The sequence below is a fragment of the Crassostrea angulata genome, chromosome 3, assembly GCF_025612915.1.
Source record: "Crassostrea angulata isolate pt1a10 chromosome 3, ASM2561291v2, whole genome shotgun sequence".
In the NCBI taxonomy this organism is placed as follows: domain Eukaryota; kingdom Metazoa; phylum Mollusca; class Bivalvia; order Ostreida; family Ostreidae; genus Magallana; species Magallana angulata.
The window spans coordinates 13644-30272 of NC_069113.1; the positions used below are offsets into that span (position 1 = coordinate 13644).

The following is a 16629-nucleotide window of genomic DNA, read 5'->3' on the forward strand; positions in this document are numbered from 1 at the left end:
GTTTTTGTTTTTATCATGATTGTCAGGGGATGATTATTATGCGAATCAATTAACCGATTTTTTTTTTTTACTGATATTTGGTAATAATATAGAAAATCTTCTAAGGATTTTCTAGATTCTTATACAAGAACATAATATAAGAAACTCTTCAAGAAGCATTCCTATTTTTATTTAATTCAGCAATACATACAAGTAACTGAATTTTGTATCAAGAACATACTATTGCAAAATAAAAAGAAGAAAAAACAACTTGGAGATATGCAGATACATGAAAATGATCTGAACAAAGAGCAATGTTATAGATGAGCTGAGACAAGTTATACACCGGTCGTAATTATGCCTTGTACCATAATACAGGGGAGATCACTCTGTGTGTTACAAGTAATCTACAGTATAGGGGGTAATATATAAATCTCACAGAAAGCCGACTACAAAGCTTAGAGTGAGCACGGAGAACTACCACCCATGCACACACATTCTCAAAGACGAGCTCAGAAACAACCTCCACATTCTCTATGTACTTGAGTCCCTTTGCTAATGCATGACACCAATCACCTGATCATGAAAAAAAGGACTTTTCTGCCTGTGATTGTCAATTACTGAATATGTTTAAAGAGACCATGGCACAAAAGAAATCTGTTTGGCAGAATTTTAACATACAGTAATTGCAAATCACATCTTAAAAAAAGACTCCACAATTCACTTGGGTTTTTTGTTATAAATTTTGAAGAAATCTGAATTTGTAAAAAGTTACAAATAACTTGCAATTAATATGAAGACCCACCAAAGTCCTACTAAGCATGCACTATATTGGCTATTACAACATATAAGTTTAATGAAATTTTTTTCAAATCAAGCGCTCACTAAACTGGGTTTGAAACACAAAACCATAAAAAGTAACACTATATATTAAAAACAATATTAAAGTATAGTTAAAACGAGGGTTGATAAACTCTTGACCAATTAAACATTTAAAATATACAGATAAAATACACATAAAACATATGGTATTAAGACATAAAAACAATGATGATAAATAAAACTTTTAAAATATAAAAATAAGTTATCATGGCTTAAAAAACTAGATTTTGACATTCTTTTCCTTATAAAATGTAGTGAATACAGTTCATATAATGATGAAATAAAAGTCACATAAACTAAGTATCTGCAGACTTTAATAAAAAGCCCCTGAACATGATCAGGTGTGATAATGGACAGTCAAATCTCTCATCAATGAAAAGTGACACTGGATTATCAGTGTATGCAGACACTTAAAAATGAACAACTGACAGTGCAGAGAGCAAGAAGTAAAAGTGAACAAAACAACAAAACACAAATATAAATACCATGTAACAGTCACCACAACGGAACCGCTAATATCACAAAACCAACATCAGTAATAGTACAGTTCATGACACATTTCTAAATTGCATTGATCACTGCACCGTGGTCATTCAAGCGTGAAATTCCTGTGCCTGGTCCTGTAGCAAGGATGGATTATGATAGGAGCTCTTTCATCTCAGTCATAGATTCAACAATGGCATCTGCCATTTTGGCAGAAGAAGTCGAATCATTGGTTCGGAAAGATGTGACATGGAATTTTACTGAAACAGCAATTTTTCAAAGATAAGTTATCTAATTATTACTTCCTATCCAAATAAAGGAATAACTGAATTAAAAAATGATTCCAATTAATATGCTTAAGCATTCAAGGCTTATATTTATAGTGATGCTCATGTGTACAAAATATATGTGTATCATCATGTTAAAGCCATTATACATGCTCTTAGTCAGGGATATGAAACTAAGATGGAACAGCCACAGTATTATATTATTTAATTCACTTCTGCAACTAAACAAATAAGGCCAGAAACTTTGTCAAGAAAAATCTTTTTTATTAAGGAATAGATATGATTTAACGATTAATTTTCATAAGTACATTTTAGATACATACATGTAAGTTTGCACTTTTCATTTAATCTTACAATAATAAATTTACATGTATTCAAAATGTGTGAATACGCTCATGCTTGTGCTCATGCACTGTGACTAGGCTTATATATAAGTGTTTACAGAAAAAGAACATCGCAGATTTCTATTGCAAACATAAGGGGAAATATACACTGAATGTTAATATATGTAAATAAATGTAAGCAGATAAGAGTTGCCAATTGAAAAGAACCTTGATAATAAATATATGTATCTAATATCCCTGCCATAGCAAATTATCTATACAATCTTTGAAATGCACAGGACTATGTTCTTAAGCTGCTTAATAAAATAAAAGGTTTTATGTGATATGAATAAATTCTGAGCGTAGTTAGGGTATTCACTTACTGTGATCCTCTCCATAGATCATATAGGAGACTCCATAGCCCTCGGGAAAAGCAGCCTGAAACCCACCCCCCATACAACAGTTCTCTAGTGTCCAGCCATCGTTGTACCGAGTTGGGGTCTGTGATGTGCTCAGGGTATCGTGCATCCAAAAGCTCTGCACAAAGAAAACATTTTAAGTTTACAAAATGAATTTATAAAAAAAGGATTTGCAAAAATATAAAATCTTTTTTAAGGAAGAAACTTTAATATTATACAAGATCACTGTATTTCTAATATTCATGTAATAAGAATTTACATGTCTGCAAAGCAATAGATTTTTGAATCTCAATTAATGTTCATTGTTGCCAAAATATTCTAATTATTAGGACAGAACAAACAGTATTTGTGTTGTATTAGAAATAATCAATACCATCTCTGCTACCTTATCTTGAAACAGAGCTGGTGTCGGCCTGTTCATTTCCCGTGCGGCCACGAACATTCCAAACAGGTGTCTGTCCCAGCCCATGCCCAGGCTGGCATCGACCTTGACCTGGGTCTGATACTGGACTGCTCGCTTCAGCAGCATGATGCGTTGTTCTCGGGTAACGCGCTCGTGGAACATGCTCTTCACCCACTGAGCAGAGAACTCTGAGACTGGTCGAATGGTCTCAGTCCTCCCAGCACAGAACATCCTGCAAAGAGATTAAATAAACTTCATCAAGGGGAATGTATTTACTGGGGTGGGGGGACTCCTACATAATGTCCCAGTACATGTGTACCTACCTTGTAGATGCTGACTCATAGGTCTTGGCAATTTTGTTGTGAATTTTGTAGTATGCCAATTGCAGGGCCATCTATTTAATAGAATAAATGTAAAAACATAAGTACCAAAATCAGTATATATATGCATGTAGATGTACTTTGAATTAACTTGATCTTGTTGGAATGTATCTAGATGTTTATACCTACAAAAATTGTTTAGTACACAAAATAATTAACATATATACTTAGGTTTATAAACCTGTTTGCATAGGTATTACCTACATAAATGTACATGTACCGGTACTTATGTCTGTAGAAGATTTTACTTGTATATATGTATCTCTCTATCTACCTGTATGTCATTGTGCATCATTACCTGTATAGATGTACCTCTCTATCTACCTGTATGTCATTGTGCATCATTACCTGTATATATGTACCTCTCTATCTACCTGTATGTCATTGTACATCATTACCTGTATCTATGTATCTCTCTATCTACCTGTATGTCATTGTACATCATTACCTGTATCATTGTGCATCATTACCTGTATGTATGTACCTCTCTATCTACCTGTATGTCATTGTACATCATTACCTGTATAGATGTATCTCTCTATCTACCTGTATGTCATTGTGCATCGTTACCTGTATGTATGAACCTCTCTATCTACCTGTATGTCATTGTGCATCATTACCTGTATAGATGTACCTCTCTATCTACCTGAATGTCATTGTGCATCATTACCTGTATGTATGTATCTCTCTATCTACCTGAATGTCATTGTGCATCATTACCTGTATGTATGTATCTCTCTATCTACCTGTATGTCATTGTACATCATTACCTGTATGTATGTACCTCTCTATCTACCTGTATGTCATTGTGCATCATTACCTGTATGTATGTATCTCTCTATCTACCTGTATGTCATTGTGCATCATTACCTGTATGTATGTATCTCTCTATCTACCTGTATGTCATTGTGCATCATTACCTGTATGTATGTACCTCTCTATCTACCTGAATGTCATTGTGCATCATTACCTGTATGTATGTATCTCTCTATCTACCTGTATGTCATTGTGCATCATTACCTGTATGTATGTACCTCTCTATCTACATGTATGTCATTGTGCATCATTACCTGTATGTATGTATCTCTCTATCTACCTGTATGTCATTGTGCATCATTACCTGTATGTATGTATCTCTCTATCTACCTGTATGTCATTGTGCATCATTACCTGTATGTATGTACCTTTCTATCTACCTGTATGTCATTGTGCATCGTTACCTGTATGTATGTATCTCTCTATCTACCTGTATGTCATTGTGCATCATTACCTGTATGTATGTATCTCTCTATCTACCTGTATGTCATTGTACATCATTACCTGTATGTACCCATCAGGACTCATCCTTTTCTTCTTGATAAAACCTTTGCCATAATCAGGGGAGGTCACTATCAATTCAAAACTTCCTGCCTGAAACAGTAAATAAATCAAGTAAACATTGCATCCAAACAATCATACATACCATGACCTTTTAACCTGACTCCCATTAAAGTGGACTTCTTACTTCCTGTGTGGTCAACAAACTCTGATCCTCACATGATAGTTTATAGGTTTACAGGTTTACATGTATTTTGCTTAGACAACAGTCTGCATTAAAACTTTAATTAATTTTTGTGCATTTATTTTTCAAATGCAAATAAACTGCAAGAAAAATAAAACAATTGTAATAAATTACAATTGATCATCTTTACATGCATTAATATATGTGTCTGCAAAATCATTGTCACCTCATAAGTGTTAGCTTGAATTGTCTACATCCAACAAAGTAACAGCCATTTAAACAAGAGCTTGAACTTTCGGTTGAATGTTACTTCCTAGTTTGCTTATCAAATACAAGCTGTAACATATTGACCTCATGTCTTCTAATTCAATAAGAGAAGCTCATTAATATTAAAATACTGTTAAAATCGGAAAGTATTTTCCCAAAGAACTGCTCTTTTGTGTGAAATTGAGGCCATTTCAACTAAAATATACATCCCTGGATGAAGTCTGACAAGTGTCAATCAATGTATTCATATCTATTAGCCAATGAATGAACAGTTAACCATGAGTAGACGCCACCTTCATCAAATCAGAGTTGGTGATGTCCAAGTTCATGTTAAAATGACTCTAATGTAGAAGTGTGTACCAGTAATCAGTTTAAAATTCTTACCAGTCCTCTAAAATGGTCGAGAGCTTTGTCCAAGTCTTCTTCAAAGTCCTTAAGATCCCACTCCAATCTAAAACAAACACATACTGTAACATCTATCCCTAAACAAATATCTATAGTACATATATATATATATTTGAATTTAATAAAAGAAATCTCTTTGCATGTTTCTGACTTTCTCCTTAAAACTTTCTGGTTATTTACATAAACATTAATATGGTAACCATGGATTATCCTACCTTTCTGGTTTTGAGAGTGTTCGCTTGGATTTCTCGGGGATAATGCCTCCATTTTCTGCATACTTCTCACTCTGCAGGAAGTACTCCCACAGTCGCCCTGGCAACTGCATGAACAAATCAGAGACCACCATTAACATCTCTACCAGTATATATATTTTTCCCTTTTTTGAAAAGCATTTTATTTTTTAAAATAACCGTGATATTAATGTAAATTCATTATATATTTAAATTTAATACTTTTTAAAATTTTTTACTAAACACAACACTAATAATAAGATTAACTTTGTAGTTTATAACTGAACCTGTGCCCAAGGAAAACTTAAGCTGAAGACAAAAAGATAGTACATTCGTAATTCAATGCATGCAAAGCAAGACTGACCAAGGCATAAAATAGAAACCAAAATACAGAAATAAAAAACTGAATATTAAATATATAGAAAATTAAATGAATAAAAAAAAATTAATAAATAGAAAATTAAAATCTTTTCACTGGAAAGGAGAAACAAAACCCCAGTGTTCTGTTACAAAAATACGCAAAACCCTTGTGTTCTGTAGCTAATGACACACAAAAATCCTGTGTTATATTACCAAGATACACAAAACCCTTGTGTTCTGTAGCTAATGACACACAAAATTCCTGTGTTATATTACCAAGATACACAAAACCCTTGTGTTCTGTTACCAATGACACACAAAAATCCTGTGTTCTGTTACCAAGGATACACAAAAATCCTGTGTTCTGTTACCAAGGATACACAAAAAACCTGAGTTCTGATACCTAGAATACAAAAAACCCTGTGTTCTGTTACCAAGGATACACAAAAACCCTGGCTTCCTTTACCAAGAATACAAAAAAAACCTTTGTTCTGTAACCAAGGATACACAAAACCCTGGCTTCTTTTACCAATAAACAGTGAAGCCTAAAGCAAGCTGATGGTCATTGCAATGTTTATACCAAGCATGCCAGCCTTGTCCTAAATCACTGACCAAAGAAATACCGATAGTTTTTTGGGGAACATGTTCATTGAATCTTTAACACTTATCTTGCTCATACATTCACACATTTTGGGAATTGAACAGGGCTTATAGAATATATGCACATAGAAGTAAAAATTAGGCAGCGAGGTTGATTTAGAAACAGTGTTTTTAGGAAATTTCTTTTTCATTTTCAGGTTACATATTGGTTTAATTTTCATGGTAAATCTGTAACATTGTAAAACATGCTGGCTAACAAATTCCTCCACATATCCCCCATGCCTTGGTCCCTCTACTCACTGTGGCATCAATAGACGAGTGCTCCCCACACACACCACAGTATCCATTCTCATACGTAATGAACTGAACAGACTTATCAAACCACCTAGAACAGACAGAAAGTGTTCATGCTTAACTGACACACATTCTCTGGTCATTGTGCTCCACAGACAACAGAGGACCTGAACATTGCCCTTACTATCCACAAGTTGATGGACTTGACTTAAATATAGTGTCAACAGAAAGGGCCATGGCAGAGGTCCTGATGGAACTAAATAAAACATAAGTACTTGATACACAAGAACAAACTTTTGTGTGCATAATCTTTAAAAAAAATCCAAACTATTAATAAAAAAATAATCACGAAACTCATCATGGGAATTCTCAGACCACATATCTGGACAACAATGAAACACTGGAAGCCGCCAGAAATATGAGAACTTTATAACAGTAAAATATTATATAAGTCACTCTTTAAGTTCACACACTGCTGAAATCTAAACAGAGATGCAGAAGTCAGTGAAGTGAGTACTGTGGAATCATGGACAGGTGGAGGGATCATGGTTTGTAGGTTGTCCAAATGAACAAGTTTGTTGGCATATACATGTAGTTGACATTGTGTAAAGATCAATCTTTACATTCAGCAATAACTTGGTTTAAATATTATTTTGTACAAATGTATAAGTTCTGTATCCTCCTGGGATTCAATAATTCCACAGCATACACGGCTCTAACTTGCAGTCTGCCTCACAAGGATCTATAGGTCTGCTTAATATGCTTACTTAATTAGTCTGCTAGTATTTTATGTATAAGGTGTTTAAAATGACTACAAATGTACAATAAAAAGGTCAAAGTATTGGTTGAGTAAATGAAGATAACAAATTAAATACTGGTGAAGGTACACTGCAATTTACAAAATATTCATGGATCCTCTTTAATATGAATGAAATCCCTTTAGAAAATGTAATCATTATCATGCAAATCACTGACATTTTCTGCAATAGCAGGTCCTTGGATTTGTGCAACAGACTACAAGCAGACCAATAGCTCACTTCATTTGGGCATCAGCCCTCAACAAGAGTGATGCAGAAAATTAAACTATTAATGAAAGGTGTCAGAATCAGAAATAGCAAGCTTTTGATGACATAGGATAATGCTTCTCTATATGAGCTACAAAGAATAAGGCTAGTCTAGGATTCTGTGTTAAGGTTCTACATTGATCTGAGTACAGGAAGGTTCTAGGTTAAGCTTCTACAATGATCTGAGTACAGGAAGGTTCTAGGTTAAGCTTCTACAATGATCTGAGTACAGGAAGGTTCTAGGTTAAGCTTCTACAATGATCTGACATGACACAGGCACTCAGTCACTCACGGTGGCATCCATGCTGCTATGCTCCACATTTGTTCCAACTTTGCCGTTACTGAACACACTGAACTGGATGGATTTGTCGAACCACCTAGTGGTGACCCAGAACATTAGGTCAAAGGTCAAGATGTGATACAAGCATATAAAAATATTACTTTACTCCTACAATAATTATTTTAAATTTCATCAACATTTTTCAGTTACCAGAATCCTCTACTGCATACATACAGTATTTGTCATTGGTTCTATTATCTTTTACCTATTATATCCATTGCCTGTCATTGTAAAGGAGCCATTCTCCTCAATGCTCTGAAATATCAATATAATAAATGTATGAAATCATTTTATGTACAGGGATCATTTACCGGTATATCAGAAAGCAATTGAAACACAAGGAGTTCCTGAACAAAACCAAGTACAATGTGACGTTATATCAGACCTTGGGAGCAACATCGTCAAGGGAGACAAAGAAGATGGCGGACTCCACGGCCTCCAGACTGGGTCGGTTACTGGTCGTCATTAGCCTCTGTCTCACCTACAAACAAAGCAAACACTGTGCTCACAATGTGCTGCAATACATACCGTTAACGTGAGCATCATATAGGTGAAAGGGATAAACAAAAGTCAATACGCATTAGTTCATAATCAAACAAAAAAACACTCTCATAGCAATCTACTTTTTTGGTATGATTGAAAACTATGAATTAATAAAAATTTGCAATTAACGACCCTTTTAAAACTCTTATAAATAAAGCAAATCAAGAGAAAGGTACCCAGACATTATTTCACAATCTAATTTTTTTCTATTGATCTTAAAGTTAAACCCTAGCAGGACATATCTGAATCTGTTTACCTTTCTCTAAAGGTTGGTTTTCTGTTTCACCTGAGATCTGTTTCACCTGAGATCTGTATTGTTTTATTATAGATCTTCTATCTTTCTATACTTACTTTAGCCCAGGTGTCTCTTCTCTCAGACGTAAACACAGCAATACGGGAAACCTCATCAATGTCTAAAAAATATCAAAACATCATGAACATTAGGAGACTGCTGGAGAAATATTATCTTTGTTCTGTCTTCACATTACAAACATAACAAGAGCATTGCAAGGCAGAAAATGTCGGCTGTGTTGGAGTACAAGTCTAATCAATTGTTAACTCTTATCTAATATTTGTTTTGCATAAACTCAATGAATTAATATAAATACCGGTATCTTAAGAAATAATTTACCAATACACTTGGAAATGAATAGCAATAATTTGCTCAGAAGTTACCGGTATAACCGCGCTCTGATGTAAATGTACAAAACAAGCAAAGTTGACATTTAACAGGAAGCTGATGTAGAATTTGTTTAAAAATGAATCTCACTATATGACATGCCAACACAAAGAGTGTGTTAAAATTTCAAGCATTTGCAATTATTTAGTTGCTGAGAAATCTATGACAAACATTTGCTTAGAAATTTGGCAAAAAATAAACAAATTTATCATTTAATATTAAGTTGATCTCTGATTAGTATAAAAATGAATCCCACCATATGGCACATAGGTCTATACAAAGAGTGCATTAAAATTTAAGGCATCTGCAATTAATAGTTGCTGAGAAATCTTTGACAAAAAAATTCAACGGACAGATAAAGACACACAGAAACACAAGGGTAAAACAGTATATTAAAAATCTAGTACCTGCTGTTTAACAGTATTTGTTTACATCCGAGACCAGTCAAATTGACTAACCCAAAGTTAACAAGCTGTACAATTCCTTGAGATAAGGCTTTGACAGGCAATGGCCGGGATGTCGACAAAAAGATTTACACAGAAGTAGCTTACCGTCTGTCCACTGGAAGATTTGTCGCAGTACGTCGTGTAGCTCAGCCACCGTCAACAGCTTCTTCTTGCCATCACTGTCTGGTGCAAACACATCCACCTTGTAATACACGCCATTCCTGTCAAAAGCAACCAACAATCAAACTTTAATTTGGAAGCATTAATATAAATCATATTTTATACTTATAACTAGTCAACAGTATGATTTTGTTAAAACCCTGCAACTAATTCAAATTCTTGGATGAACATGTTAAAAATATCTCACTGATAATCCTCTATCTGGTAAAACATTTATTGCCAAGATCTACCGGCTCCATTCAGATTCAGGACATAAATCCCTCCATAGAGACACAAGTCCATTTCCCAAATACAGGGATGCCACCTACACCTATTAGGTTAACATTTTTCCCTTACATTCATGAGCAGATGCATAAATAACCCCCCCCCCACACCTGACTATACAGTAAATATGCATGACCATACATATCATACTTACCTGTATACAATGATATGCTTGGATTCTTCATATGTAACAAGTTGATCTAATGTTTCATATGGTATCCGAGTTGTTGAGAACAGACGCCTAAAAAAGTCATAAACCAAAAATAATTCTCAAGATCCATCACAGCAACTGTAAGAATGTGGCTATAACCAAAGGAGCTTTAGGAATCTATTGTTTCCTTCACACAGATTGTTCTGTTTGAGACCACTACCCACTCAATCTCACAAGAATCATACCCTATAGAATTATCACATGATCAAACAAAATTAGTTAACGTCATCAAAAATATACCTGAATTGGCAGTAAATTAAAGACTCATACTAGAGAGGGGTGTTAACTTATTCAATGGCTAAGATTATATACCTGTAAATTTCCTTTTACAAAGAGACCATACTCTGCTACATTCATCAATTATTTTTATCGATAACTTACCTGTAACCCTCCATACACATTGGAATCATATCCTGAAGATACTGAGGGGTAAGAGTTTCATCTTGGAGTTGTTCATGGAATCTAAAATAATGAAAGATAGGTTGAATATATTATGTCTACTTGGTTAATTTTATAGTTGCCTTTCATAATTAGACAAGTTTTTATTTTTCCATTAGCCCTTCGTTACACATTTAGCGTGGGTTATCGCTAATGAATATGCATAACAAGTACTATAAGTTTTAGGCTGTATAATACTGGGTAATCAGAAATGACTCTTAGGCTGAGTAATTGAAGGCCAAAATTTACTTTTGGAGTGTGTCTTATGACCAGGAAATAACACATGGACTGTTTTTAAAGAGTCAAGTGGGCTTTTACATCAAACTGAAAAATAACATTTCAATCATGATTATAAAATACTTTTTTTATTTGCAGTGTGCCTTTATTGTTGATGTTTGAGATTTTGATATGAAACACATGTCGGAGCCAGCAACAGCTGAGGAGACCTTCAGTGTGAGGGTACAAAGTACATGTGTACATCTCACCACCTCCCGTCACCTATCCACATTCTACAGTCTATAAATATCAGCAGCATACTATTTGTTTACATTTTTTTACTACTTCCAAAGCTTCATTTTTACTGCTTCCCAAGGTTCATTACATTTGGAATTTTGAGGATTTAGAAATTTTTAAATTTTGACTATTGAGTATTTGATTCGACTATATTCAGATTTTCCTAATAAGACTTGTTAAATAGACTGCTCTTTCTTTTAGCTAATGTACTGATATACATTAACGGTAATTTAGTAAATACTTGCCAGCCTTTCATGCGGGTTATGAAGGTAGCAAACATTGCAGGAAACATTTTAATAACCCACATCTTTTCTGCAATGTCGCCACCTTCATATCCCACATGAATCACAAAAGAAAGCACTTTATTGTTTAAATGGGAACCCTAGCCGAGTCAGACCCAGCCTCTACCAATGGGATGTTTAAACTCTACACTCTACTATCTATACCAATGACCATGTCATCAATGGAGTGAGGAGTCCGCACAAGTCAAACTAAGAGGAAGTACAAATTTTAAAGTGGTCCTTGAGGGGTTGTAAAAGTGTAACATTCAGACGACATGTATATGAGGAAAACATCCTTATATTACTGTGTCCATCTTACAACAAACTCAAGTAGATGTCTTTCGAGCTGATATTTATGTAGCAAGTGACATTCATATTTAAATTGTGTAGGGAAAAACATTACCATACATTTGTCATTTGTGTTAAGAAATGCATTCCCTATCTATTTTTAACTACTGAATATGATTCCTTCCATTTTTATGGAAACTTACGTTAATTCATAGGTCTATAGAAACTGAAAAACTGATATCTTCAGGCCCCATTTATCGTTTTGTCGAAACCTACAGCAAAGGAAACTGACAGAAATGAAATCTACACATCCCGTTTCTCCATTGGTCAAAACCTACAGCGACCTGAGAAAAATCATGGACTGTACAAAATATTTACGATGATGTCAGACTAAAATTCCCATATGAGAAAACTTGGTTGTTTATTTTAGCTAAAACACTGATGTACGATAACAATAATTTAGTTAATTTAACTTGCTTCTTACAATCAATTTATTTTATTAATTTGTTAAAAGAGAGATGTCAATATAACATGGGTCATGTATTTTTTCTGCAATGTGACCACCTTCGATCCAGCATGAATCACAAACAAAAGCATTTTATTGTTTAAATGACAAACCTATTTAATATACACTTTTTAATGATGTACCTAGTATTCAGATAAGTCTGTAATGAAAGACCTATCTATTTGTGTGTGTAAGGATATCAAAACTCAAACCAGTGTGCATTGTGATTTTCCACTGAGTATCATACATCTACACAAAAAACAAAAGCATCACATGACCAGAATACATTCAAGGGTCGTCTAATGTCACCACGTCCCGAGGTGAACTTAAGCCCTATCCTGACTTCTATAACAGACTAATCAAATAAGAATACAGGTGACAGTCAAGATAGCAGGTAGCAGAAGTATGCAGGTACACATATCATTGATGATCTAGGTTTGATACTTTATCAAAAAGCTTTCAATATGTTGACATTGCACACATCAGTGTAAGCTGTTCAGCCTGTATCAATAAGCACTTGGAGCATCGTCTCTGTACACATAATTGTTCAGCCTGTGTGTACATAGCCACATCAGTGAGAGCAGACAAATGTCATCTTCTGGATTTAACCAGCCCAACTGACTGCCAATATCTGAAGCTCAATTAATTACTCTATAAAGTGTACACCCTGCACTTTGTCTGTAAATATTGTATTCTGCAGTGTACTCTCAGCATAGAATGTCCCCCAGCCAACTGCCTGTTTAAATTAAACTCTCACCAGCCTAATTGTTCATGTGTGATGTCAATATATCTAATTGACTGTCTACAAAACAGAGTTATCGATAAACACAAAACAATCCAGCCTTTGTTTCACACGTGATCTCTCTAACTACGCACTTTTAGTTAACTGAGATAAAGATGGAATGGGCACTCTCCAGAAATTGCTATTCTAGACTGTTCTAGAAAATTCCACAAAGCTTAGACATGTTTAATATCCCCATTAAATCATTTCAATGGCACAAAAACTCTTGAATTTCTTTGAATGAATCATATATACATATGCATTAATTAAATCGCTACTAGAAATACCGCTGATAAAAGCCAGTAATTTCCACTGAGTCAAGATGTTTTTATATCCTCCCAATGAGGGATATAATGTAAAGAGCTTCAAATATTGCAGATGACTGTGAAATCATTGAACTTATTAGTTTATACTCATGTTCTGATTATTGTCATCTATTGAAGGTTAAAGTCTACTCTCCTTGTAAATATTTATCTGATCTACATATAGAACTTTATTTGGAGTAGGGATGCCCAAAGTTAATGGAGTGAGGAAACCTCAACTACAAACAATGAATGAATTGTACATGACTAGTGTCTGTCCCTTAACTAAGCTGTAATATTTAACTCTTTAGACAACATGTCATCTAAGTTACACAGAAAGCAATCTCACATCAACATCAAACCCTGAAAAGTTTCTTACAAACAAAATAAAGACCAGATTCCAACAACAGGAGACCCCCAGGTGTCACTGACTAGATTTGTTGGTTGAACTGTGCACTACTCAGTCTTATTTCACTGTTGGTGGCTTTCTGGGAGTGAAACGACACATCTACCCCCTGTGGCAGTAACAAGCTACACACAATTACGAGACCCTGGTACAATACTCACCTCAGGACATAGTGAATCATGTTCGCTGCTCGCGCTAACTGGTTGTTAGTTGGTTGGTCTTTTCGATCAGTCGCATAACAGTTGACTTTCACTGAAACATCAAATCAGAGCAAGTTGATAAGTTCAAATTTCTAATGCAACAATTTACCATTACAGCACACAGCAGTCCCGATCACATTTTTGCTTTATCTTTTTTGTTATTTTGGGAGAGCCACAGAGTGGGGGTTAAATCACATTCATCAGGTACTTTCTCAGATTCATAAATTTAGTCCTAAATCCTCAAGTTTCTGGCACATGTGTAATAAAAACTTCAAAGGACAATGATGATCTATATTAGCATTATAGCGCTCCTGGTAACAGTTGCTGTTTTTTAGTTGTGTCCAGGAATCTGACTATTACCTGCACAAGGTTCCCTGTTAGTCAGATAGGCATACTTCAGCCAGTAGTCTATCAGCCAGTTGTTTTCTGTTGCAGCCCTAAAATACACACAAAGTAAAGGCTTACTTCTGTTGCAGCCCTAAAATACACACAAAGTAAAGGCTTACTTCTGTTGCAGCCCTAAAATACACACAAAGTAAAGGCTTACTTCTGTTGCAGCCCTAAAATACACACAAAGTAAAGGCTTACTTCTGTTGCAGCCCTAAAATACACACAAAGTAAAGGCTTACTTCTGTTGCAGCCCTAAAATACACACAAAGTAAAGGCTTACTTCAACTGGTGTTGCAAGGGGGTATGTGACTGAAGGAGAGATGACGAGTGATAATATTATGATGATATGCTGGGATTTTAAATATTAAATATTTAGGGTTGGGGGGGGGGGGGGGGGGAGCACTTAACTCTACGTTTGCAGTGGAAGGATTAGCCATATACATACTTCAAGGCATAGTGTTGCGTAACTTTCTCTAAAAATTAACACTCACCTATTACATAAAAATTTATGTAAAACTGGTCCGTCCTTTTCTTTAAATTCTAACACAGCTGTAAGGAGGCTCATATAGTCTTCGTCAGAGAGAATGGGCTTCATTGATGAAAGGTACCTATGCAACAATCAGACCTAATAAACAATCTTCACAACACACACTCAAAAGGTTTTTATTTTCAATCATGTCTCTTTCACAATTTAATTCATCAAAAAGCCAACCTGTCCAGTGTGACATTTAAATTAGGAACTGGCAGTTTAGGCAACATTGGTTGGAAGAAAAATGTTGGGTACCGACCATTTCCTCTCAGAGCGTTTAGCATTAAGGCCCACATCTGTAATAATGTTGCAAATCTTCATTCTTGAGACATTTTGATTATGAACTAAAACACATTAAAGACTATCTTTAAAATGTTCCATTTGATGAGGAACGAGATTGAGCTATTGTAGCCTCTGATCAATATGTGCATCCCATGTATGATAATGTGCGTCAAAGTAAACCAAGGAATTGGTATTTAATATAGGTATGCATTATGCTTTCTGAGTTCATCAAATACCGGTATTCAATTAAATTTAAAAATGATCCGCATAAGCGGGGGGGGGGGGGGGGGGGGGTAATATTTACCTTGGTAGCCATGCTTTTGGGGTTGGTCATCCAGCCTTGATAATTCAGAAGCATTTTGAATAATTGAATCCTCATCAAAAGAAATATTTTCACAAATCCAAATCCCACAATAAACCCCAGCATCGCCGTATTCATCTGATAAGGTAACCCAGACAAACTCATCCATTTTTCTCCAAAATCAACGTAGGTCTTCAACGGCTCAGAAAATACAACGAACAAAATTGCCGACAGAAATCCAACAGCTGAAGCCTCGCTAAAATTTCGGTAAGAAATGAGACGACTTGTGTCTCCAAGAAACGGGGCGATGGCGGGTAGGCTAGGCATGGTTAGGACGAGAAATGGCAGCGCTCTGTTTTGTCTAGCCGCTCATAATATTTACGTTTCCTCGGGCTTTATCATCCATTAACAAGCCGCTTCTAGAGGTCTTCCGAAAAGTGAAAATGACGTATGGTTTGCTGTGACAACGCCCACAAAACGCAAAACGTGTTGAGCTCACGTGGAAAGTCAAAAATGCGCCACAAAACCCTCTATTTCAGTGCTAATGATTTATTTTGTTATAACATGGAGTTCATAACGATTCTGTTATTGTTACAGACACCCGATGTTATTGCAGAGACATAAATAATGTTATATATGTCTCTGCATGGTTATTGTAATTATATGAAGTCTCGAGATCCTGTCCATGCATGTCCGCCAATCTTAAAATAATTTGCTCGCTGTTAAGTGCAATTTTAAGTTGGACGAGGGTAGGGATAAGAGGCCTGTGTCCCGTGGAAGATCTCAATTTTATCTATAGTATCTGCATTGTATTTCGTTAGCGTTTTTAAAAAGAATTCATGCGCACATCTAGAGAGAGTGTCATGCAGGGGG

The 16629-nt window shown here is 35.2% G+C and overlaps 1 protein-coding gene across 1 annotated transcript; it reads right to left on the bottom strand.

The window, feature by feature from the left end:
• Positions 1 to 153: 153 nt before the first annotated feature.
• On the bottom strand, positions 154 to 16152 carry LOC128175864 (carnitine O-palmitoyltransferase 1, liver isoform-like). Its single transcript, XM_052841718.1, has 19 exons — positions 15760 to 16152; positions 15357 to 15469; positions 15136 to 15252; positions 14615 to 14691; positions 14216 to 14306; positions 10922 to 11002; positions 10484 to 10570; positions 9991 to 10106; positions 9112 to 9173; positions 8603 to 8698; positions 8423 to 8472; positions 8170 to 8254; positions 5545 to 5648; positions 5309 to 5375; positions 4477 to 4566; positions 3100 to 3170; positions 2759 to 3008; positions 2338 to 2491; positions 154 to 1604 (listed from the first exon to the last, which is right to left on the bottom strand). The coding sequence occupies exons 1-19, from the start codon at positions 16081 to 16083 to the stop codon at positions 1498 to 1500; spliced, it is 2142 nt and encodes a 713-aa protein (XP_052697678.1). The 5' UTR covers positions 16084 to 16152; the 3' UTR covers positions 154 to 1497.
• Positions 16153 to 16629: the final 477 nt, after the last annotated feature.

Excerpts from the sequence above, each read along its gene's own strand:
- LOC128175864 (XM_052841718.1), bottom strand. The coding sequence starts at position 16,083 with ATGCCTAGCCTACCCGCCATCGCCCCGTTTCTTGGAGACACAAGTCGT. Across the intron at positions 15,470-15,759 it reads CCAAAAGCATGGCTACCAAG|ATGTGGGCCTTAATGCTAAA; the intron begins GTAAATATTACC and ends ACATTATTACAG. Across the intron at positions 5,649-8,169 it reads ATAGCAGCATGGATGCCACC|TTGCCAGGGCGACTGTGGGA; the intron begins GTGAGTGACTGA and ends TTGTTCATGCAG.